This window comes from Dipodomys merriami, unplaced genomic scaffold, assembly GCF_024711535.1.
Source record: "Dipodomys merriami isolate MVZ:Mamm:240054 unplaced genomic scaffold, mDipMer1.0.p SCAF_10, whole genome shotgun sequence".
Classification (NCBI taxonomy): Eukaryota; Metazoa; Chordata; class Mammalia; order Rodentia; family Heteromyidae; genus Dipodomys; species Dipodomys merriami.
Window position 1 is genome coordinate 19,321,052 of NW_027202271.1, and position 23,938 is coordinate 19,344,989.

The following is a 23,938-nucleotide window of genomic DNA, read 5'->3' on the forward strand; positions in this document are numbered from 1 at the left end:
TCTAAAATATACTTGGAACTCAAAAAATTAAATCCCCCATTAACAAATCCTCAAAGAAACAACTGCCCAATAAATAAGTGGGCTAAAGACTTAAAGAGAAACTTCTGTGAAGAGGAAAGAAGGATGGCCAATAGACACATGAAATGCTCAACCTCCCTAGCCATAAAAGAAATGCAAATCAAAACAACATTGAGATACCACCTCACCCCCAGTTAGAATGGCTAAAATCAAGAGCTCTAATAACAACAGATGCTGGAGGGGATGTGGACAGAAGGTAACCTTACTGCATTGTTGGTGGGAGTGTAAACTTGTTCATCCACTTTGTCTGAGTCAAGCAGAAAAGGTCAGATAAGGTGATGTTAAGGAAATGAACCCTAAGATATGTATTCAAATGTTTTTTTTCTTTCATGTATTGTTTCTAACACATTTATAATATTATTTGTTCATTGCTTTGTATGTCCCTCCCCCACAGTATAACCCTTGCTTTCACTGTATTTGATGTTGGTATAATTTGTGGAGGGGAAGGGGAAAAACAAATCGTTTAAATAGGGATACAGGTGGACCCATTGCAACAATGAGATGTACAAGTCGTTACGTCGAAAATGAAGTTTACAACTTTGGTGGGGGGGGGGAGGGAGAGCAAGAAGGATTGGGTGGGGGGGCATGGGGAGGATGGGAAGGGATGGGAAGGGGAAACAAAGGAGGAGGCTACAATGCTTGATAAGAAATGTACTCATCTTGCCCATGTAATTGTAATCCCTCTGTACAGTATTTTCACAATAAAAAAAGAAAGAATAAATGAAGTTTACAAGAGCAATTAGCCACTATTATATCACCATGGTTATAGTTGGAACAGGATAAGAAGAGTTACAGTCTATGGTGAAATCATAGCAGAAAATTTCCCAAATCTTGGGGAAAATATAGATGAGCCAGAAACAGGAGATTTTTACTACAACAGTAGAATGAAATGAATCAGAAATGAACCTCTTCATGGTATAGCACTGTTAAACTATAAAGAATCTAGAACAAAGAAAGAATATTAAAAACTACATGCCAGAAAGATCACGTAACATTTCAGGGTGTGCTCATGAGAAGAGCAGTAGATTCTCAACTGATACACTAAAAGCTAAGGCAATAGATACTCTAAAATCAATGTTAATCTAGAATAATATGTCCAGAAAAGTTATTCTTCAAAATTAAAATAGAAATGAAGACCTTCCTAGACAATCATAAATGAACAAAATTTATAACAATGAATCTAGCATTGTGTGAGGTACTTCAAGAAAATCTATGCTACAAATATAAAGCAAAGTAAAACACAATAGTAGGAGCACATGAAAAAATAATCCACACTTCCATAGCAGAAAAGTAGAGTTAGGTCAGAGTCAAATGTTATGAAGTTGTGTAAACAAAACCTATAGAGTATTCATCAAAATTATTATATAAAGAATTCTGTGTGTGTGTGTGTGTGTGTGTGTGTGTGTGTGTGTGTGTGTGTGTGTGTGTGTGTGTGTGTGTGTGTGTGTGTGTGTGTGTGTGTGTGTGTGTGTGTGTGTGTGTGTGTGTGTGTGCTGGCCCAGGGGCTTGGACTGAGAGCTTTGGTACTGTTCCTAAGCTTTTTGTCTCAATGCTAGTGCTCTATCACTTGAGCTGCAGCTCCACTTCCAGGTTTTTGGTAGTTAATTGGAAATAAGAGTCTCACAGATTTTCAATCCAGGTTGGCTTTGAACTGTGGTTCTCAGATCTCAGCCTCCTAAGTAGCTAAGATTACAGACATGAGCCAACAGCACTCCCAACAAGAAATACTTCTTGAATGATCTATTTTGGCTTATATTTTTACTAGCAAGTTTAACTCCAATGATTATAGTTTCCAGAATCTGAATCTGAATACCTGAAAAAAACATGAAATAAGCATTTCATAAAATAATTACTTAAAAACATTTTCAATAACCATTATCATTCTCTTCACCACTACTACAATTCTAGACACAAAGATAACATTATTTCAATGATTATATGGACACTGCATATATTTAATGACTGGTAATGTTTACTTTTTAATCAAGGCAAAGTTAAAGTGGAACTATAATTACCATGTCATAAAAATAAGACTATATGAATTTTCATGCATTTCAAGATTGTAAACTAAGAGTGTGTGTACTTGTATTATTAAAACATTGTCTGCATAGCTGCATAAATATTTAATTAAACATATACAAATCTTTGATATGTCCACTATATCATGGCTTCATAAATATTACTGAGAGGACTCTTTCCCATATACAATTCTTTTCACTGCATCTTTCACATCTCTGTTTCTCAGACTGTAGATCAGAGGGTTCAGCATTGGTGTTATAAGTGTATAGAACACAGCTACAATCTTGCTTTGCTCTGGAGAGGACAGGGCCCCAGGCTGGGCATACATGAAGAAGACAGTTCCATAGAAGATGCTTACCACAGCTATATGGGAGCCACAGGTGGAGAAGGTCTTTCTCCTTCCTTGGGTGGAGGGAATCGTCAAGACAGTGGAGAGGATGTACCCATAAGATACCACGATTACCGTGGTGGTGTAGATGATGATGAGAGCAGAGAGAATGAACAGCACAATCTCATTCACAAAGGTGTCAGCACATGAGATCTCGATCAGAGCAGAGACATCACAGAAGAAGTGGTCCAGTCTGGGTTGCCCACAGAAATGCAAATGAGAACAAAACTTGTATATATTACAGAATTGATGCATCCACAGATATAGGATCCAGTTACCAGCTGAACACAGACTTTGTGGGACATATTGACATGATAAAGGAGAGGAGAGCATATGGCTGAGAATCGATCAAAGGCCATTACAGACAGAAGAAAGGCTTCTGTAGTGGCAAATAAAGCAAAGAAGAAAAACTGAGCCAAACACTCATTATATGAAATTTTCTTTTCACTACTCAAGAAGTTGACTAACATTTTGGGAGCAATGCAGAGCTCCAGATAGGACAAGAGCTGTTTTGGTTTGGTTTTCGGTCTGTCCTGGGGCTTCTACTCGGGACTCCATCCCTGAGCTCTTTCACTCAAGACCACTTTGTGCCACAGGGCCACTCAGAAAGGACAAGTTTCTAAAGAAGAAATACATAGGTGGAGCTGGGAAGGGGGCTCAGTGGTAGTGTTTGCCTTTCATGCATGAGGCCCTGGGTTCGATTCCTCAGCACCACATAAGCAGAAAAAGCTGGAAGTGGGGCTGAGGCTCAAGTGGTAGAGTACTAGTCTATAGGTATAGAGCTGAAGGACAGTGCCCAGGCCCAGAGTTCAGACCCCACAACTGACAAAAAAAAAGAAAGAAAGAAGTACATAGGTGTTTGCATCTTGGAGTTCATAGTTATGATAAGCACCAGGTTGACATTCGGTACCACAATGGCCATGTAGATGACCAAGAACAGTAAGGAAAGAGGATATGGATCTTGGGAGCAGTCCTAAATCCCAGCAGAATAAACTCAGTGATCTCTGAGTCATTCTTATTCAGGTCACTGTTCATAACCAATGTGTAGGAAGAGATGGAGGAATAGTAAACAATGAAGGGAATTATGATCAGATTATTCATTTTGGTTAAAAAATTACACACTCAAAAACCCAAAAAATATTGGGGAACCATCTTGGAAGAATATGATTTTATATTGTTTCCAAGACATTGCGAAGAACACTAAGGATAAGAGTATCTGTAGCTTGGGAGCAGTTCTAAATCCCAGCAGAATGCCCCCTCCCCCCCAACCCCACCACCCTGGTGATCTCAAGAGACATTTGTTTTTCACTTTGGTTTCGTGATTTTGTCATCAGCTAATTGTCATTAACAGCTACTTCCTTTAGAGCAAGGTGAAATACAGACATTGCCATCTATTCCACAAGGTGTATTTTACTGATGATATAACATGAAGGAACACAGACTTCAGAATTTTAGGATGACAATTGAGTTTGACTAATGATCCTGGTTTATTTTAATAGCAGTTTAGCTTTGTAATTTGCTGTAGAACATTAACACATGACATTGAATCTTTCACATGTAACAAGAAATCTTTCAGATCCTGACCAAACACTATCTTTTCACATCTCAACTTTATATTGTTCTCTCATTATTATTCTCTCTATAGTGACAAACGTTGTCTGTTGCAGTTTATCTGCCAAAAGAGTAGCATTTCTTCTTTTTTTATGTCCTGCAATGTAATCAGACTATTATCTTTCTTTTTTCCTCTCTACATTTCTTCTTCTTCCTTCCTTCCTTCCTTCTGTCCTTACATCTTTCCTCCCTTCCTTCCATCTGTCCTCCCTTCCTTCTTTTCTTCCTTCCTTATCTCTTTTTGAACACAAGAAATGCAACGGAGATTTCTATAAACTTGATCAGAGACATGCCTTTATTTTTAAGAAGAAGTATAACCTGAACAATGAAGAAATACAATTCTTGTTGCAAAAGACTTCCTGTTAAACAAACATTTGGTTCTACCTTTTCTGTTTTTGCCTCTTCATGGATATATGTGACTCCAAATATGTTTCAGTGTGTCTGAGGTAAGAAATCATAATCATTCCTGAGAACACTAAAATCAATTGGTTAATATATCTGCTTATTTACATTGCGCTATAAATATGAGGAACAAATATAATTCTTATGGAAAAGGCTTGGTTGATCAGTTCAAGTAGAGCCTTGTAATATGTACAGCTCTGTATGTGGGATAAGTGAGCTGATGATAAGTGTCATTTGTTTAAAAAAAACATTTGTTTGCTGTGTTATCTATTGAGAAAGTTTCTTGTGATGCTTAAAAGACTATATATTTTGAAGCTGTAGGTATAATAGTCTGTAGATTTTCGTTTGATCTGTCGATGTTCATTTTGTCTACAGTGTCATTTATTTATTTAATGTTAATTTTATTTTGTTGTAAAGGTGTACACTGTCAATTAATTCTGAGGTTTCTTCATTACTTTTGTTTTAACCTTTCTATTGTTGTAAGTAAGGTATGGAATTTACCCAATATTATTATGGTGTGTCTACTGAGCCTTTCATTCTAGTAGTTTATGGGAGGTTTTGTTTGTTTGTTTGTCTTTTGTCAGTGTGGGGCTTGAACTCAAGGCCTGAGCACTTTCCCTGAGCATCTTTGTGCACAAGGCTAGCGCTCTACTACTTGAGCCTCAGTGCCACTTCCAGTTTTTGAGTGGTTAATTGGAGATAAGGGTATCATGGGAAGCTCTATGTGGAGTCTTTTGAGGAACCTCCATACTACTTTCCAAAGTGGTTGAACAATTTTACACTCCCACCAACAATGTAGTAAGGTTCCCTTCTGTCCACATCCTCTTCAGCATCTGTTGTTATTAGAGTTCTTGATTATAGCCATTCCAACTGGGGTGAGGTGGTATCTCAATGTTGTTTTGATTTGCATTTCACTTTTGGGCATTTACCCAAATGAACAAAAACAAGACCATACTGAAGCTACCAGCACAACTATGTTTATTGCAGCATTATTTGCCATAGCTAAGATATGGAACCAACCCAGATGTCCCTCAGTAGATGAATGGATTAAAAAATGTGGTATATATACACAATGGAATTCTATGCCTCCATCAGAAAGAATGACATTGCCCCATTTGTTAGGAAATGGAAAGACTTGGAAAAAATTATATTAAGTGAAGTAAGCCAGGCCCAAAGAAACATAGGTCCCATGGTTTCCCTTATTTGCAAGAACTAGTATATGTCTGAGACAAGCAGAAACGGTCAGATTAGTTGAAGTTAGGTAAAATGAACCCAAAGATAAGAACTCAAATTGTTTTTCTTTCTTGCAATTGTTTCTAACATATTTATAAGATGATTTCTTTGTTGCTTTGTATGTGCCTTCCCCATGGTTTTCACTGTATTTGATGTTGGTATAATTTGTGGATGGGGAAGGGAAAAAACAATTGTTTAAATAGAGATACAGGTGGGCCCATTGCAACAATGAGATGTGCAAGACATTATGTCAAAAAACAAACTTTACAACTTTGGCCAAGGGTGGAGCGGGGGGTGGTGGTGGTAGGAAGGAATGGGAAGGGGAAACAAAGGAGGAGGCAACAATGCTTGATAAGAAATGTACTCATTACCTTGCCCATGTAATTGTAACCCCTCCGTACAGTATTTTCACAATAAAAAACAAACAAAAAACTAGATCCTCTGTGGACTTCATGGACTTGTTACTAGCAGCTCATTGTCTTCATAATTGACTTAACTTTTCCCATTCCCAGAGCTAGCATGGTTCCCAAAAGGTGGAAGAAATCTCAATGTTGCAATTACTTGAAAAACTTACACAGTTGTACCAAATCCAGAGCCCTTATGAAAGTCCATAGCTAATAATTCAGCAGGTGATTTGAGACTCAATATACAGAGGAGCCTTTACTTTCATATCCACTGAAAGTTGTTCTCCTTCCTTAAATCATAGAAGCATCTAAGCATGCAAGGTGCACAATATTCTTCTATTTGATTCTTCACTACAGAATATGGTTCCTGAATGCAATTCCATTTTGACAGAGCATAGTTTATAAAATTCACCTTGACTCTTCTCTGAAAAGACTACAGCTATCTGCAAGAAATCAACTACTAAAGAAAAAAGCAAATATTGGTCAAGTCTCTTTAGGAAGGAAGATTCTAAAAGTGAAACATAAATTGTTTTAAGAGGAAAAGATTCAATTTATCTCAGAATTACTCTTTTTCAGTACCTGTACTTACCATCTATTCATTAGTAAACATTTTTTTACCCTTTCTAGAACCAAAATGGAAAAAAAGAGAGAAATATTGTAATTCTATGGGTTGATTTTTAACAGAATCTGACAAAATATCAAACAACACCAGGTAAAAACAATTTAAAGATTTGAGATTTGGACAAAGAGTATGTCTGTGCTGAGTACCACTTTTTTTTCTAGATACAATGTCTTCTGCCAATAATTTATTAATGTTTATACTATGACAAATTCTATCACTCTTATAACATACATTTAACTTTTATGTAAACTGCAAATATGTACTGGTGAAGTATAATTTGTCAAATTTGGAGCCTTATGCAGAAACTAAATGACAAGGAAATAAGTGGAGTTTGATCCTAAGGAAGTTATTATCACCTGAGGAATAGTGGATATTCAATATTAATTTCAAAATATGATGCTGGAATGAATTTGACAGGAATAACTCTTAAAAATTAAAGCAATCTCTGCCTTGACTCTAGGCAGTATTAAAGAAACATGAATCCAATGCATTGTTTTTAAAAATGGTGCTTCATAGCCAGTTCATTGCCAGTGGCTTATACCTGTAGTCTTTAGCTACTAAGGAGGCTGAGACCTGAAAGACCATAGCACAAAGCCAGCTTATGCAGCATATTTGTTGAGACTCCATTTCCAGTTAACTAGCAAAAATTCTGAGCTAGCATGCTACCATTTCTGCATTCTTAATGGTTAATTGAAGGTAAGTGTCACACCGATTATTCTGTCTGGGCTAGCTTGGAACTGTGATCCTCAGTTCTCAGCCTCCTGAGTAGGTATGATGATAGACATGAGCCAACAGCACCTGGCCATGCTTATTTTTAAAGTAACTCTTTTAAGGATCTCTTCTTAAGGAAATAGAACCCTGTGGTTAAGAAGGTAGGAGAATTTTCTTTATTTAAAAAAAATATAGAGTACATCTTGGAGAGACATTTGAGAGTGTCTCTCCAAATGTTGCTAAACTTAAGTTTAGCAAATTTTGCTAAATCTAAGCTATATAAACTGTATCCTGGCTGCCAATTATTATTAAATTGTGTTCTTTTCCAGTTCGTGTGTTATGGTACTGAATTATTGTGGAACTGTGGAGGGAGGGAGTATAAAATGTTATTGAAAAGCATATTGAAAACATGGCATTGGAAGCCTCAGGGGAGAAAGGCCTAATTTTATGTTTACTGCTTCTAGGAATGAAAAACTTAAAATAACATTGAACTGCATGTGTTGAACTGCATTTAAGTCGTACAATTTCTCAGAGACTAAAATGAATAATGATTACAGAGCCTTTCGAAGTCTGAATACGGTAGAGAAGTGTTTGTCGTGCCAGGATCAATACGTTCATGTCTTTATTTTTGCCTTCTGCTTCTTGTCAGGTTTCTTCCATGAGCGACAGGGGAACAAGTAATCACTCAGAAATGACTGGCTTCGTTCTTGTAGGCTTCAGGGTCGGCCCCGAGCTCCATCTTCTCCTCTTCCTGCTATTTGTACTCATCTATGCCGTGATCCTCTTGGGGAATGTTGGCATGATGACTCTTATCATGATCGACCCCCGTCTGAACACACCCATGTATTTCTTCCTAGGCAATCTGTCCTTCATCGACCTCTTCTATTCGTCTGTCATTGCACCCAAGGCGATGACCAACTTTTGGTCGGAGAGCAAGTCCATCTCCTTTGCTGGCTGCGTGGCTCAGCTGTTTCTCTTTGCACTCTTCATCGTGACCGAGGGATTTCTCCTGGCAGCCATGGCGTACGACCGCTTCCTTGCCATCTGTAACCCTCTGCTCTATTCCGTCCAGATGTCCACGCGTCTCTGCGCACAGCTGGTGGCCGGCTCCTATTTCTGTGGCTGCGTCAGCTCGGTTCTGCAGACCAGCATGACATTCACTTCCTCCTTCTGCGCTTCGCGAGCCATTGATCATTTTTACTGCGATACCCGCCCGCTGCAGAGATTGTCTTGTTCGGACCTCTTTGTCCAGAAAGTGGTATCGTTTTCCCTCTCCGGCCTCATCATTTTGCCAACCATTTTCGTGATCGTCGTCTCTTATCTGTACATTGTGTCCACGGTTCTAAGGATGCGCTCCACCGAGGGGCGGAAGAAAGCCTTCTCCACCTGCAGCTCCCACCTGGGAGTGGTGGGCGTGCTGTACGGCGCTGTCTTCTTCATGTATCTCACGCCCGACAGGTACCCTGAACTGAGCAAAATGGCCTCTCTGTGTTACTCCCTCGTCACGCCTATGCTCAATCCTCTGATTTACTCTCTGAGAAACAAGGACGTCAAGGAAGCGCTCAGAAAACTGTTAGAGAAGAAAAGGATGGTTCTGTGACCCTCCAGCCACGCTATTGTTGCTGTGGTGTGTCTTTAGTTCACACATGGTATGCTCACTGATGTCTTCTTCTCTCCACTATTATTTTAAAAAAATGCTACCAGCAGCTTGGTCTATGGTCATGTATTCTTACAGAATGTTATTTTTTTTAATATCCTCTACAACATCCTTAACCCTGAATATTCTGGGTGTGGGAGATGTCCTTGGCCTTGGCAGAGTATTTTCATGGTGATCCCTCCCCCACCAATAATTATATTTCATAGAAGCAGTGTATATGTCATATATTGGACAATATTTCCATGTGTTATGACACTAAACAATACTTTATCTAGCACTCATTATTCTTTTGTGTTGCCATTCCCTTCTATATGTAATCATTCATAACTGACAATGATCAGATGATTTTTAAATAAAATGGTCTTTTGTATTTTATAACTTTATCATCAGGTTATATAGTTATCAAAGGTCACCTTGGTAAATTATTTTATATGTGGTATTTATAAGGAGAAAAACACAGTAACCTTCACTATGTACAACCACTTAGAAAGCTATACCAAGTATGCCGGGTGTTCTGGAGTTTTCTTAGATATTGCCCATTGACACTACTGGTTGCAGGAAACTAATTCAAAGAACCAAAGTGGAAGATAGAGAAAAACAGATATGGCCACATGTTCATCCACTCAATTGGGATCTTCAGTGCTTTTCCTTGTGTCAATTATACCTGAGAAATATTTGATAGAGGTATAGAAGTCAGCAAAATAGTATGATCTAAAATTTAATCCTCTGTTCCTCTGACATTTTTTTAAATAAATATATATTTCATTAATTCCTTGGAATACCTCTGCAAGTGTTCTGTGTTGTGGTAGGAACAGGGTTAACTAACTAGTCATTAAGGAGTTTACAATTAGGTTAGACAATTAACATCCCCATAATTCACATAATTAACATGACTGTAATCAGGTAAGTTCTCTTTGGAGATGTGCAAGAGACACTTAGAATGAGGCTAAGCCAGGTGCCCGGGGATAATATGTGTAAACTTAGCTATTCAGAAGACTGAAATCTGAGAATAGCCAAGGTCAAAGCCAGCCAGGGCAAGAAAGTCTGGGAGACTCATATCTCCAATAAACTACCAAAAAAAAGCTAAAAATGGAGCTGTGATTCAAATGGTAGAACACTAGCGTTGAGCAAAAGATGCTCGGGGTCAGTCTCCAGGCCCCGAGTTCAAGTCCCAGGGGCAAGCGCAAAAAATAAATTTTTAAAAAGGAATAAGATTGGAATGGGGGGATTGCTGCAGTGGGTCATATTGTGTATGTGTGGGGGGTCATGTGCGCTGTTAATGAAAAAGGAGCAGGTAGTATGTAATAAATAAAATAAATAAATAAAACAATAGTGTACAAAAGAAAGTGTGTTGTTAATAGTTTTGAAGGTGAATGAGTCTGATGGTGGCACAAACTGATAAAAATTAAATGAGCAGAATAGAGAATGTAGCTCAGTGGTAGCTGCAGTTTTTCTCCTTTAAGAGAACAATTTCCCTCTGGACAGACAGAACAGCATTGATCATACTTTTTATCTTTTTTGGGGGTCCAGTCGTGGGGCCTGAACTCTGGGCCTGGGCACTGTCCCTCAGCTATTCAGCTCAAGGCTAGCGCTCTACCACTTGAGCCACAGCGCCACTTCTGGCTTTTTTTTTCTTTTTGCTTTTGTGGTGCTGGGGAATCGAACCCAGGGCCTCAGGCATGCAAGGCAAGCGCTCTACCACTGAGCCACCTTCCCAGCCCCTGATCGTACTTTTTATCATTCAGAGAATAGAATACTTTCAGGGAATACAGCAGAATTTCCTTAACAGATGCTCTCCTTTACCCCATTCCCAGCTCATGTTGGGGTTCATCAGATCCATGTTCAGGTGTCATGTTACATAAACTTCTTTGAGATCAGTTAAAAATTCATATACCCTCAAACCTGGGTGGCACTTAGAACCCAAACACTGACTCTTCAAAATTCTGTAGAAATGGCTTTTATAATAGTGGACAAGTACAGAATGTTTGATCTATTTTTAATTAGTTTACATGAGTTACATGGGGGAGGGGGATTTCCTGGTGACATTTCCACACATTTACATTGAAAATCAGTTTCACCACATCTTTCACTATTCCTTCCCCATGACCCCAAGCCATTTCAACAGTATTCAACAATTTCTATTTCCATAGTTGCAAATAATATATTTTGACCTTTTCAACCTCCTTCATACTCCATGTTAGCTTAACCCCCATCCTCTAGTCCTCACTCATCAACAGAAGCTGTTTTTCTTTCTCTTTCTTTCTTTCTTTCTTTCTTTCTTTCTCTCTCTCTCTCTCTTTCCCTCCCTTCCTCCCCCTCCTTCCCTCCCTCCCTCCCTTCCCTCTCTCCTTCCTTCCTTCCTTCCTTCCTTCCTTCCTTCCTTCCTTCCTTCCTTCCTTCCTTCCTTCCTTCCTTCCTTCCTTCTTTTCTTTCTTTCTTTTCCAGTCCTGGGCCTTGAACTCAGGGCACTGAACCTAATATTCTTTTGCTCAAGGCTAGCACTCTACCACATGAGCCACAACACAACTTCCAGCTCTTTCTGTTCAGGAGGTACTGAGGAATAGAACCCAGGGTTTCATGCATGTTAGGCAAACCCTACCACTAAGCCACATTCCCAGTCCCAGAAGCTTTTCTCTTTTTCCACCCTGTATCTCTGTGTTGATCAACAGTTCATTACTTTTGCAATAGAACACTTTAATCATAACAATGTTAATGAGAAACTTTATATGAGTTAACCTTATGTGATAATTTTAAATGCACTAGATCAGTAAATATCTGTGGAATATTCAAATCACAAACATGGGTTGTGCAGGTTTTATTCAAATCATCCTGCCCACTAGCTTGGTGTTTGTTCCAATATAACATGTCAGTTATTTCCAGAAAAATGTTTGGTCACATGCTATCTTTTCTGAGGATTTCTTTATAGAATATTGCACTATCCTTGCTAGTATGTTTTGCAGTGTTTTGGCAGGCTATCTGCACAGGGAAAATTAAAATTCTCACCCTAGTAATTGGGAAATAGTATAATAAAGTGCCAAAAATTCTATGATTATGGAAAGTCTTGAAACTGTTTCTGTATCATCCTTCTTTCTTCAAATGTCATTTGTAGAATCTTTGTGTATTTTAGATTAGGGGCCAACAAAATTAGTCTTTTGCACTTAAATGTTTTGAGTTCACATAGAGATTTCCATATTACAAAAATCCCAATGTTGCAAGAGTGGAGGACTTATGAAGAAGGTACTTTCTTTCTTTTTGAATATACACAATAGGATTTCTGGGTTTTGTTTAGGAATCTGAAGGCAAATCACTTTGATTCTCACACTTAAGAGAAACACCCAGATCTCTGGAAGTTGTTTTGTTTTTTTTTAACTACCACTTCTTCCTATACCTTAATTCAAAGATGCTGGCATGGTATGCATCTAGCTATCCTCTGTGCTCTTTGAATAGCCAGTTTTCACTCCAGTTATTTTATTCACTGTTACTTGTGTTAATTTTCCTCTGACTAATATCAGCCTAGTGTATCTACTGTAGCATCAAGGAAAAAAATTCTAAAATAATAAGGGCTATAATCCATTCCCATGAGATGATTGAATAATGTTCTGTGTAAATGAAATATAAAAGCAACACCAAGCATTTATCCAATGGAATCTGTTTTATTAGTTTATTCTGTGTAAAACATTAGTTATTTGGTCCTATGGAGAGCCCTTTAAAATTTCCAATAGTTTGGAAAATGTATCACTTAGTGAATTCTCCCTTTCTTTTTGCATCACACAATATATTTTTTTTAATTTTTTCATTAATGTGAAAATACCATATGGAGGGGTTACAATTACATGGGCAAGAGAGTGAGTACATTTCTTATCAAGCATTGTTGCCTCCTCCTTTGTTTCCCTACACCATCCCTTCCCCTCTCCACCCCCCCATACCACCTCCCCCCACCCCGCCAAAGTTGTAAAGTTCACTTTTCGACGTAACATCTTGTACATCTCATTGTTGCAATAGGTCCACCTGTATCCCTATTTAAACAATTTGTTTTTTTCCTTCTCCTCCACAAATTATACCAACATCAAATACAGAGAAAGCTGGGGTTATACCGTGATGGAGGGCCATACAAAGCAACAAAGAAATCATCTTATAAATATGTTAGAAACAATCGCAATAAAGAAAACCCATTTGAATCCTTATCTTGGGTTCATTTCACCTAACATCAACTTGTCTGACAGTTTTCTGTCTCAGCTCCCCTATTACCCAGCAATCCCACTTTTGGGCATTTACCCAAATAATCACAAACAAGACCATACTAAAGCTACCAGCACAACTATGTTTATTGCAGCATTACACAATATATTTTACTGATGAGGGGCACTTTAATCCCCAGTGAATGGCTTTTCTTGTGGAGGGAATGATACCATTTTGGTCTCCCTCCCCGGGAGAGAATTTCTCTCAGGATTCATGCTAGGGTTATTTTTTTTAGTTGAACAATGAACTAGCTCATGAAGCCAAAATACAGTAAGTAAGCATAGTATTAAGAGATATGCTTCAATTTTGCTGGTTTTTATCCATGTTATCCAATTTGAGTCATGATCTGATGAGTAAGGAAATAATCTCTGTTGAGGAAAACTTACTTAAACAAAGGTTTGATTCTTTTCATATTTTTGTCTCTTTATGGATATACTTGAAGTCACTGTGTTCTCATGTTTACTAAGGAAAGACATAATCATTTCTTAGAATATCCAGTACTTTCATTTTTTTCACTTTTTCTATGTACTGTTCCTTTTAGATAGTATTTGTTATATTTCTTTACTTTGTTTCGATATTTCTGTTGAAAACAGGAGCTAATTTAAAAAATATGCACTTTGTAATTAATATACAATTTTAAAGCTTATTTTGACAAAACCTTTGTATGCATCAGTATTAATCTTTTTTCTTTTCAAGAGTGTTGACTATTCTACCCTATATAATCTAATCATAGAAGAATTTCAAATTTCAAATTCTTACCTACCTTACCATGTGAACAAAATTTTATCATAGAAATGACAAAAAAAATGTAAGATTCATTTTGTTAGTATATTTATAATTCAAGGTGGTCACTATACTTATGTACTTTAAATAAAAATGTATAGTTAAAATTAATATAGATATATAGTGACAAGACATTGCAATAGCATGTGATTTAATTTATTATGATTTATTTCTCATTTGAGATGTGAACAAGAATCAAGCATGCTTCTCAATCTCATAATTCTACATAAATCCCTTAAATTTGTTTTAACATCTTTGTTTCCTAAATAGTAAAGATCTCTTTCTCAGCCATACTATATACTGAATGCTCCAGATCTTGTCTGATCTTGGGAGCTATTTAAGGCCATCCTGGTTAGTACAAAGATATAAGAATAAATTTCTCTCTGTCTTTGATTCCACTGTCTTTTACTTACTATTTCATCATGGTATGAAATAGCATTTGACTAAATAAATATAATTGAAACGTGCTTAAATACACATACCTTGCATGAATTTTTTATTTGTAACTACCTCACATTATCATGTGACCCTTCAAATTTCCATATGCATATAGCCTTGTGTTTGTGATTAGGTTTCTTTATAAAATGAAAGAAATGTCTCTGCATAAGATTTTAGCAATATTCAATTGTATTTCTTTTCTTAAAATGTGTGGATTGATATGGACAAAAATTAAATAAAAATTAATAAAAAGATTAAGGTAGGTGTTGGGAGAAAAGGAAATATAGAAAATTAGCACGAAGGAAGGAAGTAAACAGGAAGAAAGGAAGGAGAGGAGGGAGGGTATTAGTTCATAACAGAAAATAAAAGCAAAAGCCATGACTGTTTTCAGCAAATCAGTTTGGTTAGTAAGAATTTAAACCATAACAGGGACAAAATCATGGGAAAATAATGATATGACAATGATAGGCAAAGATGAAGATTTTTGTCAACATCAGAAGTCCTCTTTCTCATATAACAACGAAGACAGAATGGTATTTTTTAGTATATAATAGGCCCAAATAACCATTAAAAATGAACTGAGACTATAACTGAACTTGCTTTGTATTGGACAATTTTGAGACAACTCAATGATGTATTCTTCACATGCATCCTATCTTGCAGGGTAGATTATAGTGTTTATGCAAACGTATATAGCTGTGAGAGGTGACTTTCAATGGCAACAAATGAGAAAGCAAGGAGGGAAGGAAGGAGGGAAGGAGGGAAGGAAGGAAGGAAGGAAGGAAGGAAGGAAGGAAGGAAGGAAGGAAGGAAGGAAGGAAGGAAGGAAGGAAGGAGGGAGGGAAGGAAGGAAGGAAGGGAAGGAGGGAGGGAGGGAGGGAGCAAGAAGGAAGTAAAGAAAGAAAGAAGAAATCATTTTCGGGACTATAGATAATGTCCTGGAATATGCATTTCCCTAAAGTATGGTTGGATCTCTATTGATTTCCAGTAATTATAACTGAAAAGGCTTGCCAATCAGATTGAACTCATCACTAAAATATTTCAAAAATATCAGCATCAGAAGAGTGGGTTTAAGGGGAGGGAGTAGATGAAAGAAGAGAAGTGGGGAGAATACAGACATAAAACTCAATGCATATCATACAAAATTAAGAAAATTGAGAGAAGTGGTAGGGATGGGAGAGATGGGAGGAAGATGAAAAGGGGATGTAGATCAAGATGCATTGTATTCATAAACTTCTTTGTTGAATAGCAACTCCTTTGTACCACTATTAAAAGATAACAAACGTGTGTATGTAAATCAACATATTAATTTGTTCACTTGTGTTTTATGAAACATTGGAACTAATATGATCTGTACACTGAATCATCTCCCACACTGAGTTACAAGTTTTGTGGTTGTTACTGATTTTTTTAAACCAAAACAAGTATTGTTATTGCTCACTTCTTTCATTTTTACCATTTACCCAGTTCTATGTAAACAAGGGCTATGAAGAGTGATCTGAATAAGAATTACTCAGAGATCACTGAGTTTATTCTGCTGGGATTTAGAACTGCTCCCAAGCTCCAGATCCTCTTATTCTTCATGTTCTTGGTCATCTACATGTCCATTGTTGTGGGCAATGTCAGCATGGTGCTTGTCATTTCCATGGACTCCAAACTGCAAACACCCATGTACTTCTTCCTGAAAAACTTGTCCTGTCTAGATCTCTGCTATTCCACAGTCATTGCTCCCAAAACCTTAGTCAATTTCTTGAGTAATGAAAAGAAAATTTCCTACAATGGCTGTGCTACTCAATTTTTCTTTTTTGCTCTGTTTGTCACCACAGAAGGTTTCCTTCTGTCTGTAATGGCATTTGATCGATTCTCAGCCATATGCTCTCCTCTCCTTTACCATGTCAACATGTCCCACAAAGTCTGTGTTCAGCTGGTAACTGGATCCTACCTTGGTGGCTGCATCAATTCCATAGTACAGACAGGTTTCACCTTTAGCTTGAGTTTCTGTGGAGAAAACAGACTGGACCACTTCTTCTGTGATGTTCCAGCCCTGATTGGGATCTCATGTTCTGACACCTTTGTGAATGAGATTGTGCTGTTCATTCTCTCTGCTCTCATCATCATCTCCACCACCACGGTAATCGTGGTGTCTTATGGGTACATCCTCTCCACTGTCCTGAAGATTCCCTCCACCCAAGGAAGGAGAAAGACCTTCTCCACCTGTGGCTCCCATATAGCTGTGGTGAGCATCTTCTATGGAACTGTCTTCTTCATGTATGCCCAGCCTGGGGCCCTGTCCTCTCCAGAGCAAAGCAAGATTGTAGCTGTGTTCTACACACTTATAATACCAATGCTGAACCCTCTGATCTACAGTCTGAGAAACAGAGATGTGAAAGATGCAGTGAAAAGAATCATATATGGGAAATGGTCCTCCCAGTGATATTTACAAAGCCATTGTATTGTGGACAAAGTATGTATGTAAGAGTTCTATTCTTGTTCTTATGAAATTATAGGATGTCCAGATTTTTATCTATGCTAACAAATATAATGTTCTCACTTTTATGAAATAATAATTCTAATAATATGGATTCACACATCATTATTTTACCTTTTTAACAAATAGATCCCCATTTTATTATATAGTAACTGTAATTACTGTTAGTGTTAATTTAAGTAAGAAGTAATGAAATATTCTTGGGGCTGACTTGAACTCAGGATCTGAGCTTTTGTGTTCAAGGCTAGCTCTCTATCACTAGAGCCTAAGTTTCTCTTATGACTTTTTGGACTAATTGGAGATGAAGAACCACATGGACTTTCCTGCCTAGGCTGGCTTCACATTGAACTGCAGTCCTCACATCTCACCTTCCTGAGTAGCTAGGATTAAAGGCATGAGTTACCTGCATTCAGCTGAAATATTGCTTCTTGAATACATTACTCATTACTATACAATACATAAATCGCTATCTCCATGTGTAATCTGTATCTTTTTATGTTTTTTATTGTGAAAATACTGTACAGAGGGTTTACAATTACATGAGCAAGGTAATGAGTACATTTCTTATCAAGCATTGTTGCCTCCTCCTTTGTTTCCCCTTACCATCCCTTCCCATCTCTCCTCCCCTGCTCCCCCCGCACCATGACAAAGTTGTAATGTTAGTTTTTCAACATAATGTCTTGTACATCTCATTGTTGCAATGGGTCCACCTGTATCCCTATTTAAACAATTTGTTTTTTCCCTTCCCCTCCCCAAATTATACCACCATCAAATCTCTATCTTTTTATAAGCTTGAGATTCACTGCGTTTGTGTCAAAATGTAAGGGCAATGATGATATAAAACACTCCTGAATTAAAGTACAGGTTTTTGATGTTTCCAGATGCTCTCATCCTGGGAGGAAACACATGTGTTCACAGTAGATCCACAATGTACTGTAAAGAGGCAAATTCATGTGAAAAATTCTAACAATAACAGTCTACTAAGATATATTATCCTCAAATGTTGTAATATATGGTTAAAAATCTGATACATAATAACCGTGAAATGTGTAGCATAGGTTATTTTATTGCCATTTTAAAGTGGGTAAAAATTGGAATGTCAGTAGATGAATTAATTTGTGAAAACTTTATTTCCAATTTTTTATTTTTTTTATTTTCCACATTCAGATATTTACTTCTATATATCCATATTCTAGTACCTTTGGAATAGTCAAAAAACACAACTGCACAATTTTGAAATGTTTATTTTTAAAATAGAGGTGAAGACATAGAGTAAGTGTCCTAACAAAACAAATTTGTTATCATTATTGTGCCTATACTTAAATTTAGTTAATATAAAAGTTTTCTTTATGGTAAAGAGTGAAGCTCTAATTCAAGATCATTTTCACCCTTAACCAATTTTTTCAAAAATAGGGATAGGATATGAGAGCTTTATTTTGCTTTCCTTGGGTTTATGTGTGTGTATTATATTATATATGTATATATATATGTATATATTGCATACTTTAGTTATATATGTATATATATATACATATGTAGATATATATATATATATACCTATATGTATGTCAATGTATATGAATGTATATGAATACTACACAAATATATTCTTGGTTACTGCAACACTATTTACAAAAGCCAAGTTATGTAATTAGTCTAGGTGCCAATTAACAGATCAATCAATGGTCAGTGGAAAATACAAATGTGAGACATTTACTCAATGAAGTATTATTATCAGCTTTAAAGAATGTTACTACACTATTCATAGGGCACTCAATGAAATGAGAGAACATCCTGAAAATAAAAATTATTCAGACCCAGAGGGATAAATGCCACATGATTTTTTTTAATGTCAGTTCTTAATGTAAGAAGGGAAGAAAGGGTTGAACAAGAATTTGGGTGTATGGTCAAAACACTGGGAGGTAGAGGAAGGAAAAGAGAAGAAGAGAAGGGAAGATGGTTGAAGCCCTTTATATGTGTGTTTAGTACTTGAGTAAAATTTACAAGAAAATGAGAAAGAAAATGGATAAAAAATAATTTTACAGTAGATGATAATAATCAAAATACATTATATGCAGTTATTTTAAAAATTCACAATAAATGGGGGCTGGGAAGGTGGCTGAGTGATAGAGTGCTTGACTAGCATGCATGAAGCCCTGGGTTTGATTCCTCAGTACCACATAAACAGAAAAGTGGCACTGTGACTCAAGTGGCAGATCACTACCCTTGAGCTGAAGAGCTGAGGGAGAGCGCTCAGGCCCAGAGTTCAAGCCCTGCGACCACTCAAAAAAGTCACAATAAAAGCTCTCAATTTGCTCTCAATTTTTACTACAATATATTGTAGTAAAAAATTTAAGATATATAAAATGCAGGTATGACTTTAATATGGCCATTTCATTTCTTTTCATTATACCTCTCATGGTTATATAACTGGAAGTAATAGTATATTTTTCCTACTGTTTAAAGAAATACCATACTATTTTCCTTGATTATTATATTAATTTGCATTCCACAAATTGATGTATTTTTTCAGTATGTTTACTATAGCTTAGCAAAAATAAGATCATGTGCTTAACTTCACAATGTTAATAAGTTTGGAGCAAAGTGAGGTACAGAATTTTCTAACGTCAATAATCATTGAAATTTTTTAAAAATTTTCCTTTCCAACAAGGATATTCTAGCATGAATAAATATGATAACCTATTTTTGTATATATTTTTTGTAAAAATAGTGTACAGAGGGGTTACAGTTACATGAGTAAGGTAATGAGTACATTTCCTATCAAGCATCGTTACCTCCTCCTTTGTTTTTCCCCTACCATCTCCTCCCTCCCCACCTCCTCAACACCTCCCTCCCCCCCCACCCTGAGTTATAAAGTTCATTTTCAACATAGTGTCTTGTACATCTCATTGTTACAATGGGTCAACCTGTATCCTTATTTCAACATTTTGCTATTTCCCTTCCCCTCCCCAAATTAGAAAAATGTATATACAAGATGCAGGGCACCAAAATCAAATGCAGTGAAAAGAGGGGTTATACCATGGGGGAAGAACATATAAGAGAAACAAAAAAAAATCACATGGTACATTATAAATACATTAAAAACAACAGCAAGAAAGATAAAAGCACTTGTGTCTCTACCTTGGGGTTCAGTTCCCTTAGCATTATCTTATATGTCATATGTACATAGCTTTTGATCTTTTCTGCTTGTCCTAGACTTATACTAGTTATTGCAAAATAAGGGAAACCATGGAACCTAGGTGCTTCTTTGGGCTTAGCTTACTTCACTTAATATAATTTTTTCCAAGTCTTTCCAGTTCCTAACAAATGGGGCGGTGTCATTCTTCCTGATAGAGGCAGAGAATTCCTATATATATATATATATATATATATATATATATATATATGTATGTATGTATATATCACATTTTCTTGATCCATTCATCTACTGAGGGGCATCTGGGTTGCTTCCATATCTTAGCTATGGTAAATAATGCTGTGATAAACATAGTTGTGCTGGTAGCTTTAGTATAGCCTTGTTTGTGATCATTTGGGTAAATGCCCAGAAGTGGAATTGCTGGGTCTGCTTTCTAAAGTGGATGAACAAGTTTACACTCCCACCAACAATGCAGTAGGGTTCCCTTTTGGCCACCTCCTCTCCAGCATCTGTTGTTATTCAATTTCTTGATTATAGCCATTCTAACTGGGGTGAGGTGGAATCTCAATGTTGTTTCGATTTGTATTTCTTTTATGGCTAGAGAAGCTGAGCATTTCTTTATGTGTCTATTGGCCATTCTTATTTCCTCCAGAGAAGTTTCTCTTTAAGTCTTTAGCCCACTTGTTTATCGGCCAGTTGTTTCTTTGAGGATTTGTTGTTGGGGATTTAATTTTTTTTTTCTTTATATGTATTGGTATTGCTTTATTGTGAACTTCCTAAAAGCCAGTCATAGGAGTACATGTCCTAATCCCATCACTTTTTTTTTTTTAATTGTATTTTATTTTATTTGAGAACATACTGTACAGGGGGGCTACAATTACATGGGCAGGATAATGCATACATTTCTTACCAAGCATTGCAGCCTCCTCCTTTGTTTACCCTTCACTTCCCTTCCCCGCCTCCCCCCTCCCCCCACCCAATTTTACCCCCCTCCCCCCACCCAATTATACCCCCCTCCCCCCCCCCACACCGACATTGTAAAGCTGGTTTTGACATGACATTTTGTACTTCTCATTGTTGCAACAGGTCCACCTGAATCCTTAAACGACTTGTTTGTCCCCATCTCCTCCACATGTTATACTGACATCTAATATAGTGAAAGCGGGGGTTACACTGTGGGGGAGGGACATACAGAGCAACAAAGAAATAATCTTATAAATGCGTTAGAAACACATGCATGAAAGAAACGAAAACATTAAAATACATATTTAAGGGTTCATTTTCCTAACATCACATTATCTGACCTTTTCCGCTTGACTCATACCTATACTAGATATTGCAGATAAGGGAAACCATGGGACCTATGCTTCTTTGGGCCTGGCTTACTTCACTTAATATAATTTTTTCCAAACCTTTCCATTTCCTAACAAATGGGGAAATGTCATTCTTTCTGATGGAGGCATAGAATTCCATTGTGTATATATACCACATTTTCTTGATCCATTCATCTACTGAGGGGCATCTGGGTTGGTTCCATATCTTAGCTATGGTAAATAATGCTGCAATAAACATAGTTGTGCTGGTAGCTTTAGTGTGGTCTTGTTTGTAAACATTTGGGTAAATGCCCAAAAGTGGGATTGCTGGATCATAGGGGAGATCTATGTGAAGTCTTCTGAGGAACCTCCATACTGCTTTCCAAAGTGGTTGAACAAGTTTACATTCTGGGGGATTTAATTTTTTGAGTTCTAAGTATATGTTAGATATGAGACTCTTGTCCATTTTTCATCACTCCTTTTCTTGGATTTGAACTCAGGGCATCTCACACTTGCTTGGCTAGAACTCTACCACTTGAGTTTTGCCTCCAGCCCAGCTTGTTGCATGGTGTGGCTTTAAATAGTAACCCTGTAATCTCAATCCAAAGCAGCTAAGATTACTGATATGAGCCACCAGTGCTCTGCTCATTGTCCAGTCTTCATATTCTAGCTCACAGTTCCCATGTGTGATTTCACTTTCTATTTGGTATGATATTATTGCACAGTATATTATCTTGCTGCCCTCATCTTTGAAAGTTATAAACCTAAATAAGACAATACGTTTAAAATGATATCCTTCCCTGGGCTGGGAAGGTGGCTCAGTGGTAGAGTGCTTGCCTTGCATGCATGAGGCCCTGGGTTCAATTCCTCAGCACCACATAAGCAAAAAGAAAAAAGCCAGAAGTGGTGCTGTGGCTCAAATGGTAGAGTGCTAGCCTTGAACTGAAGAACTGAGGGACAGCGGGCAGGCCCAGCGTTCAGGCCCCACGACCAGACCCAAAAAATAAAATAAAATAAAATAAAATGATATCCTTCCCTTACAAAAACTTGTGATTTACAGAGCAATTTTCTTAAAATTTTGGCTACAAGCATTAGACCCATAGAAGGCAGGAATACAATGTTTACCTCAATCATCAAACACTATTCAGAAAATTCAAAGGAAAAGGAAAATATGCTATATTTACATATGATGTGGTTTTTCAACCATCATATACCATATTAAATACTGAGTTTTAATTTTTATGTAACTTGTTATAGCTACAGTTATACGTTACAACTATGACTTTAATAAGTCAAGTTTCCTCCTTTCTGACAGAAATATAACTCACTTAAAATAGAGAATTAATGTCATTGCTATTATCTTTGTATTTGTTTTTGCCATTCCTGGAGCTTGAGCTCAGGGCCTGTGCTCTGTCCCTGGGCCTCTCTATACACAGTGCTAGCACTCTACCACTTGAGCCACAGCATCACTTATGGCTTTTTCTAAGTAGTTTATTGGAGATAAGAAAGAGTCTCATAGACTTTTCTGCCTAGGCTGGCTTCAAACTTTGATCCTCTGATCTCAGCCTCCTGAGTAGCTAGGATTACAGGCTTGTGCCATTGGTGCCCAGCACTATTATCTTCTTATCTATTTTTATATCAACTTTTCTTTGAAAGACATACATCATTTGTGTTGGTTTGCCAGCTGTCACTCAGCGTTTAACAAATATTTATAGCTTGTTTCTATAAGTAGTGTATTTTTGCCTAACAGAATTACCTATCATTTAGTTGTTATTTTATGGTAAGCAAATGATGCATATTTTTCAGAAAACATAATACTATCATTTAACAGATGGCAAACAGGACTTTACTGTAAATTTTTAGAAAATAATATATATTTTATATGTCCATATATACAATGATTGTTTTATTCCTTCTCTCCTCCATTGGATTATGGGTTTTTGAAGTACAGCCATGGACACAGACACAGACACAGACACAGAGCAATTGCTCAACAATATGACATACAAATCATTTTGGTTCATGAATTATAAACTGGAGGAAAGTGTGGGAGAGCCCATCATTGAAAATGCTTCCCCAGTGTTCAGAACATTTCCCACATCTGAAAATTCAGAATTAATGATAATCAGGAAAATAAGAAGGGGGAAAAGAATTTCTAATTGAACAGTGTCTGTTTTCGATTTTCTGCAGAACATCAGTCCTGTTATCGTCCAGAGAGCTCTTTTACCTTTTTAATGTTACCAAGTTTGACAAACTTACAAAGTAGAAGTTTTCTCTGATTATTTTTCCTTTTTTCTCCCATTATGACATAAATATGTTATCAATGAGAGAGACATTAAATTCCCAGCCAATGCCTTCCTTGGTGGAAGGGATATCCATGCCTTCGATTTCCCTC

General features: G+C 37.0%; 2 protein-coding genes and 1 pseudogene across 2 annotated transcripts; 2 read left to right on the plus strand and 1 right to left on the minus strand.

Moving 5' to 3' along the window:
* Window positions 1-2,257: 2,257 nt before the first annotated feature.
* Window positions 2,258-3,520, minus strand: LOC138838210 (olfactory receptor 9S13-like; annotated as a pseudogene).
* A 4,555-nt stretch (window positions 3,521-8,075) lies between these two features.
* On the plus strand, window positions 8,076-9,068 carry LOC138837303 (olfactory receptor 9K2). Its single transcript, XM_070035995.1, has one exon. It carries the CDS (start codon window positions 8,085-8,087, stop codon window positions 9,066-9,068), a length of 984 nt encoding a protein of 327 aa, XP_069892096.1. The 5' UTR covers window positions 8,076-8,084.
* A 7,003-nt stretch (window positions 9,069-16,071) lies between these two features.
* On the plus strand, window positions 16,072-17,019 carry LOC138838211 (olfactory receptor 9S13-like). The gene has a single exon (XM_070037469.1). It carries the CDS (start codon window positions 16,072-16,074, stop codon window positions 17,017-17,019), a length of 948 nt encoding a protein of 315 aa, XP_069893570.1.
* The last annotated feature ends 6,919 nt before the right edge of the window (window positions 17,020-23,938 follow it).

Coding starts and splice junctions, on each gene's coding strand:
- LOC138838211 (XM_070037469.1), top strand. CDS start 16,072: ATGAAGAGTGATCTGAATAAGAATTACTCAGAGATCACTGAGTTTATT.
- LOC138837303 (XM_070035995.1), top strand. CDS start 8,085: ATGTCTTTATTTTTGCCTTCTGCTTCTTGTCAGGTTTCTTCCATGAGC.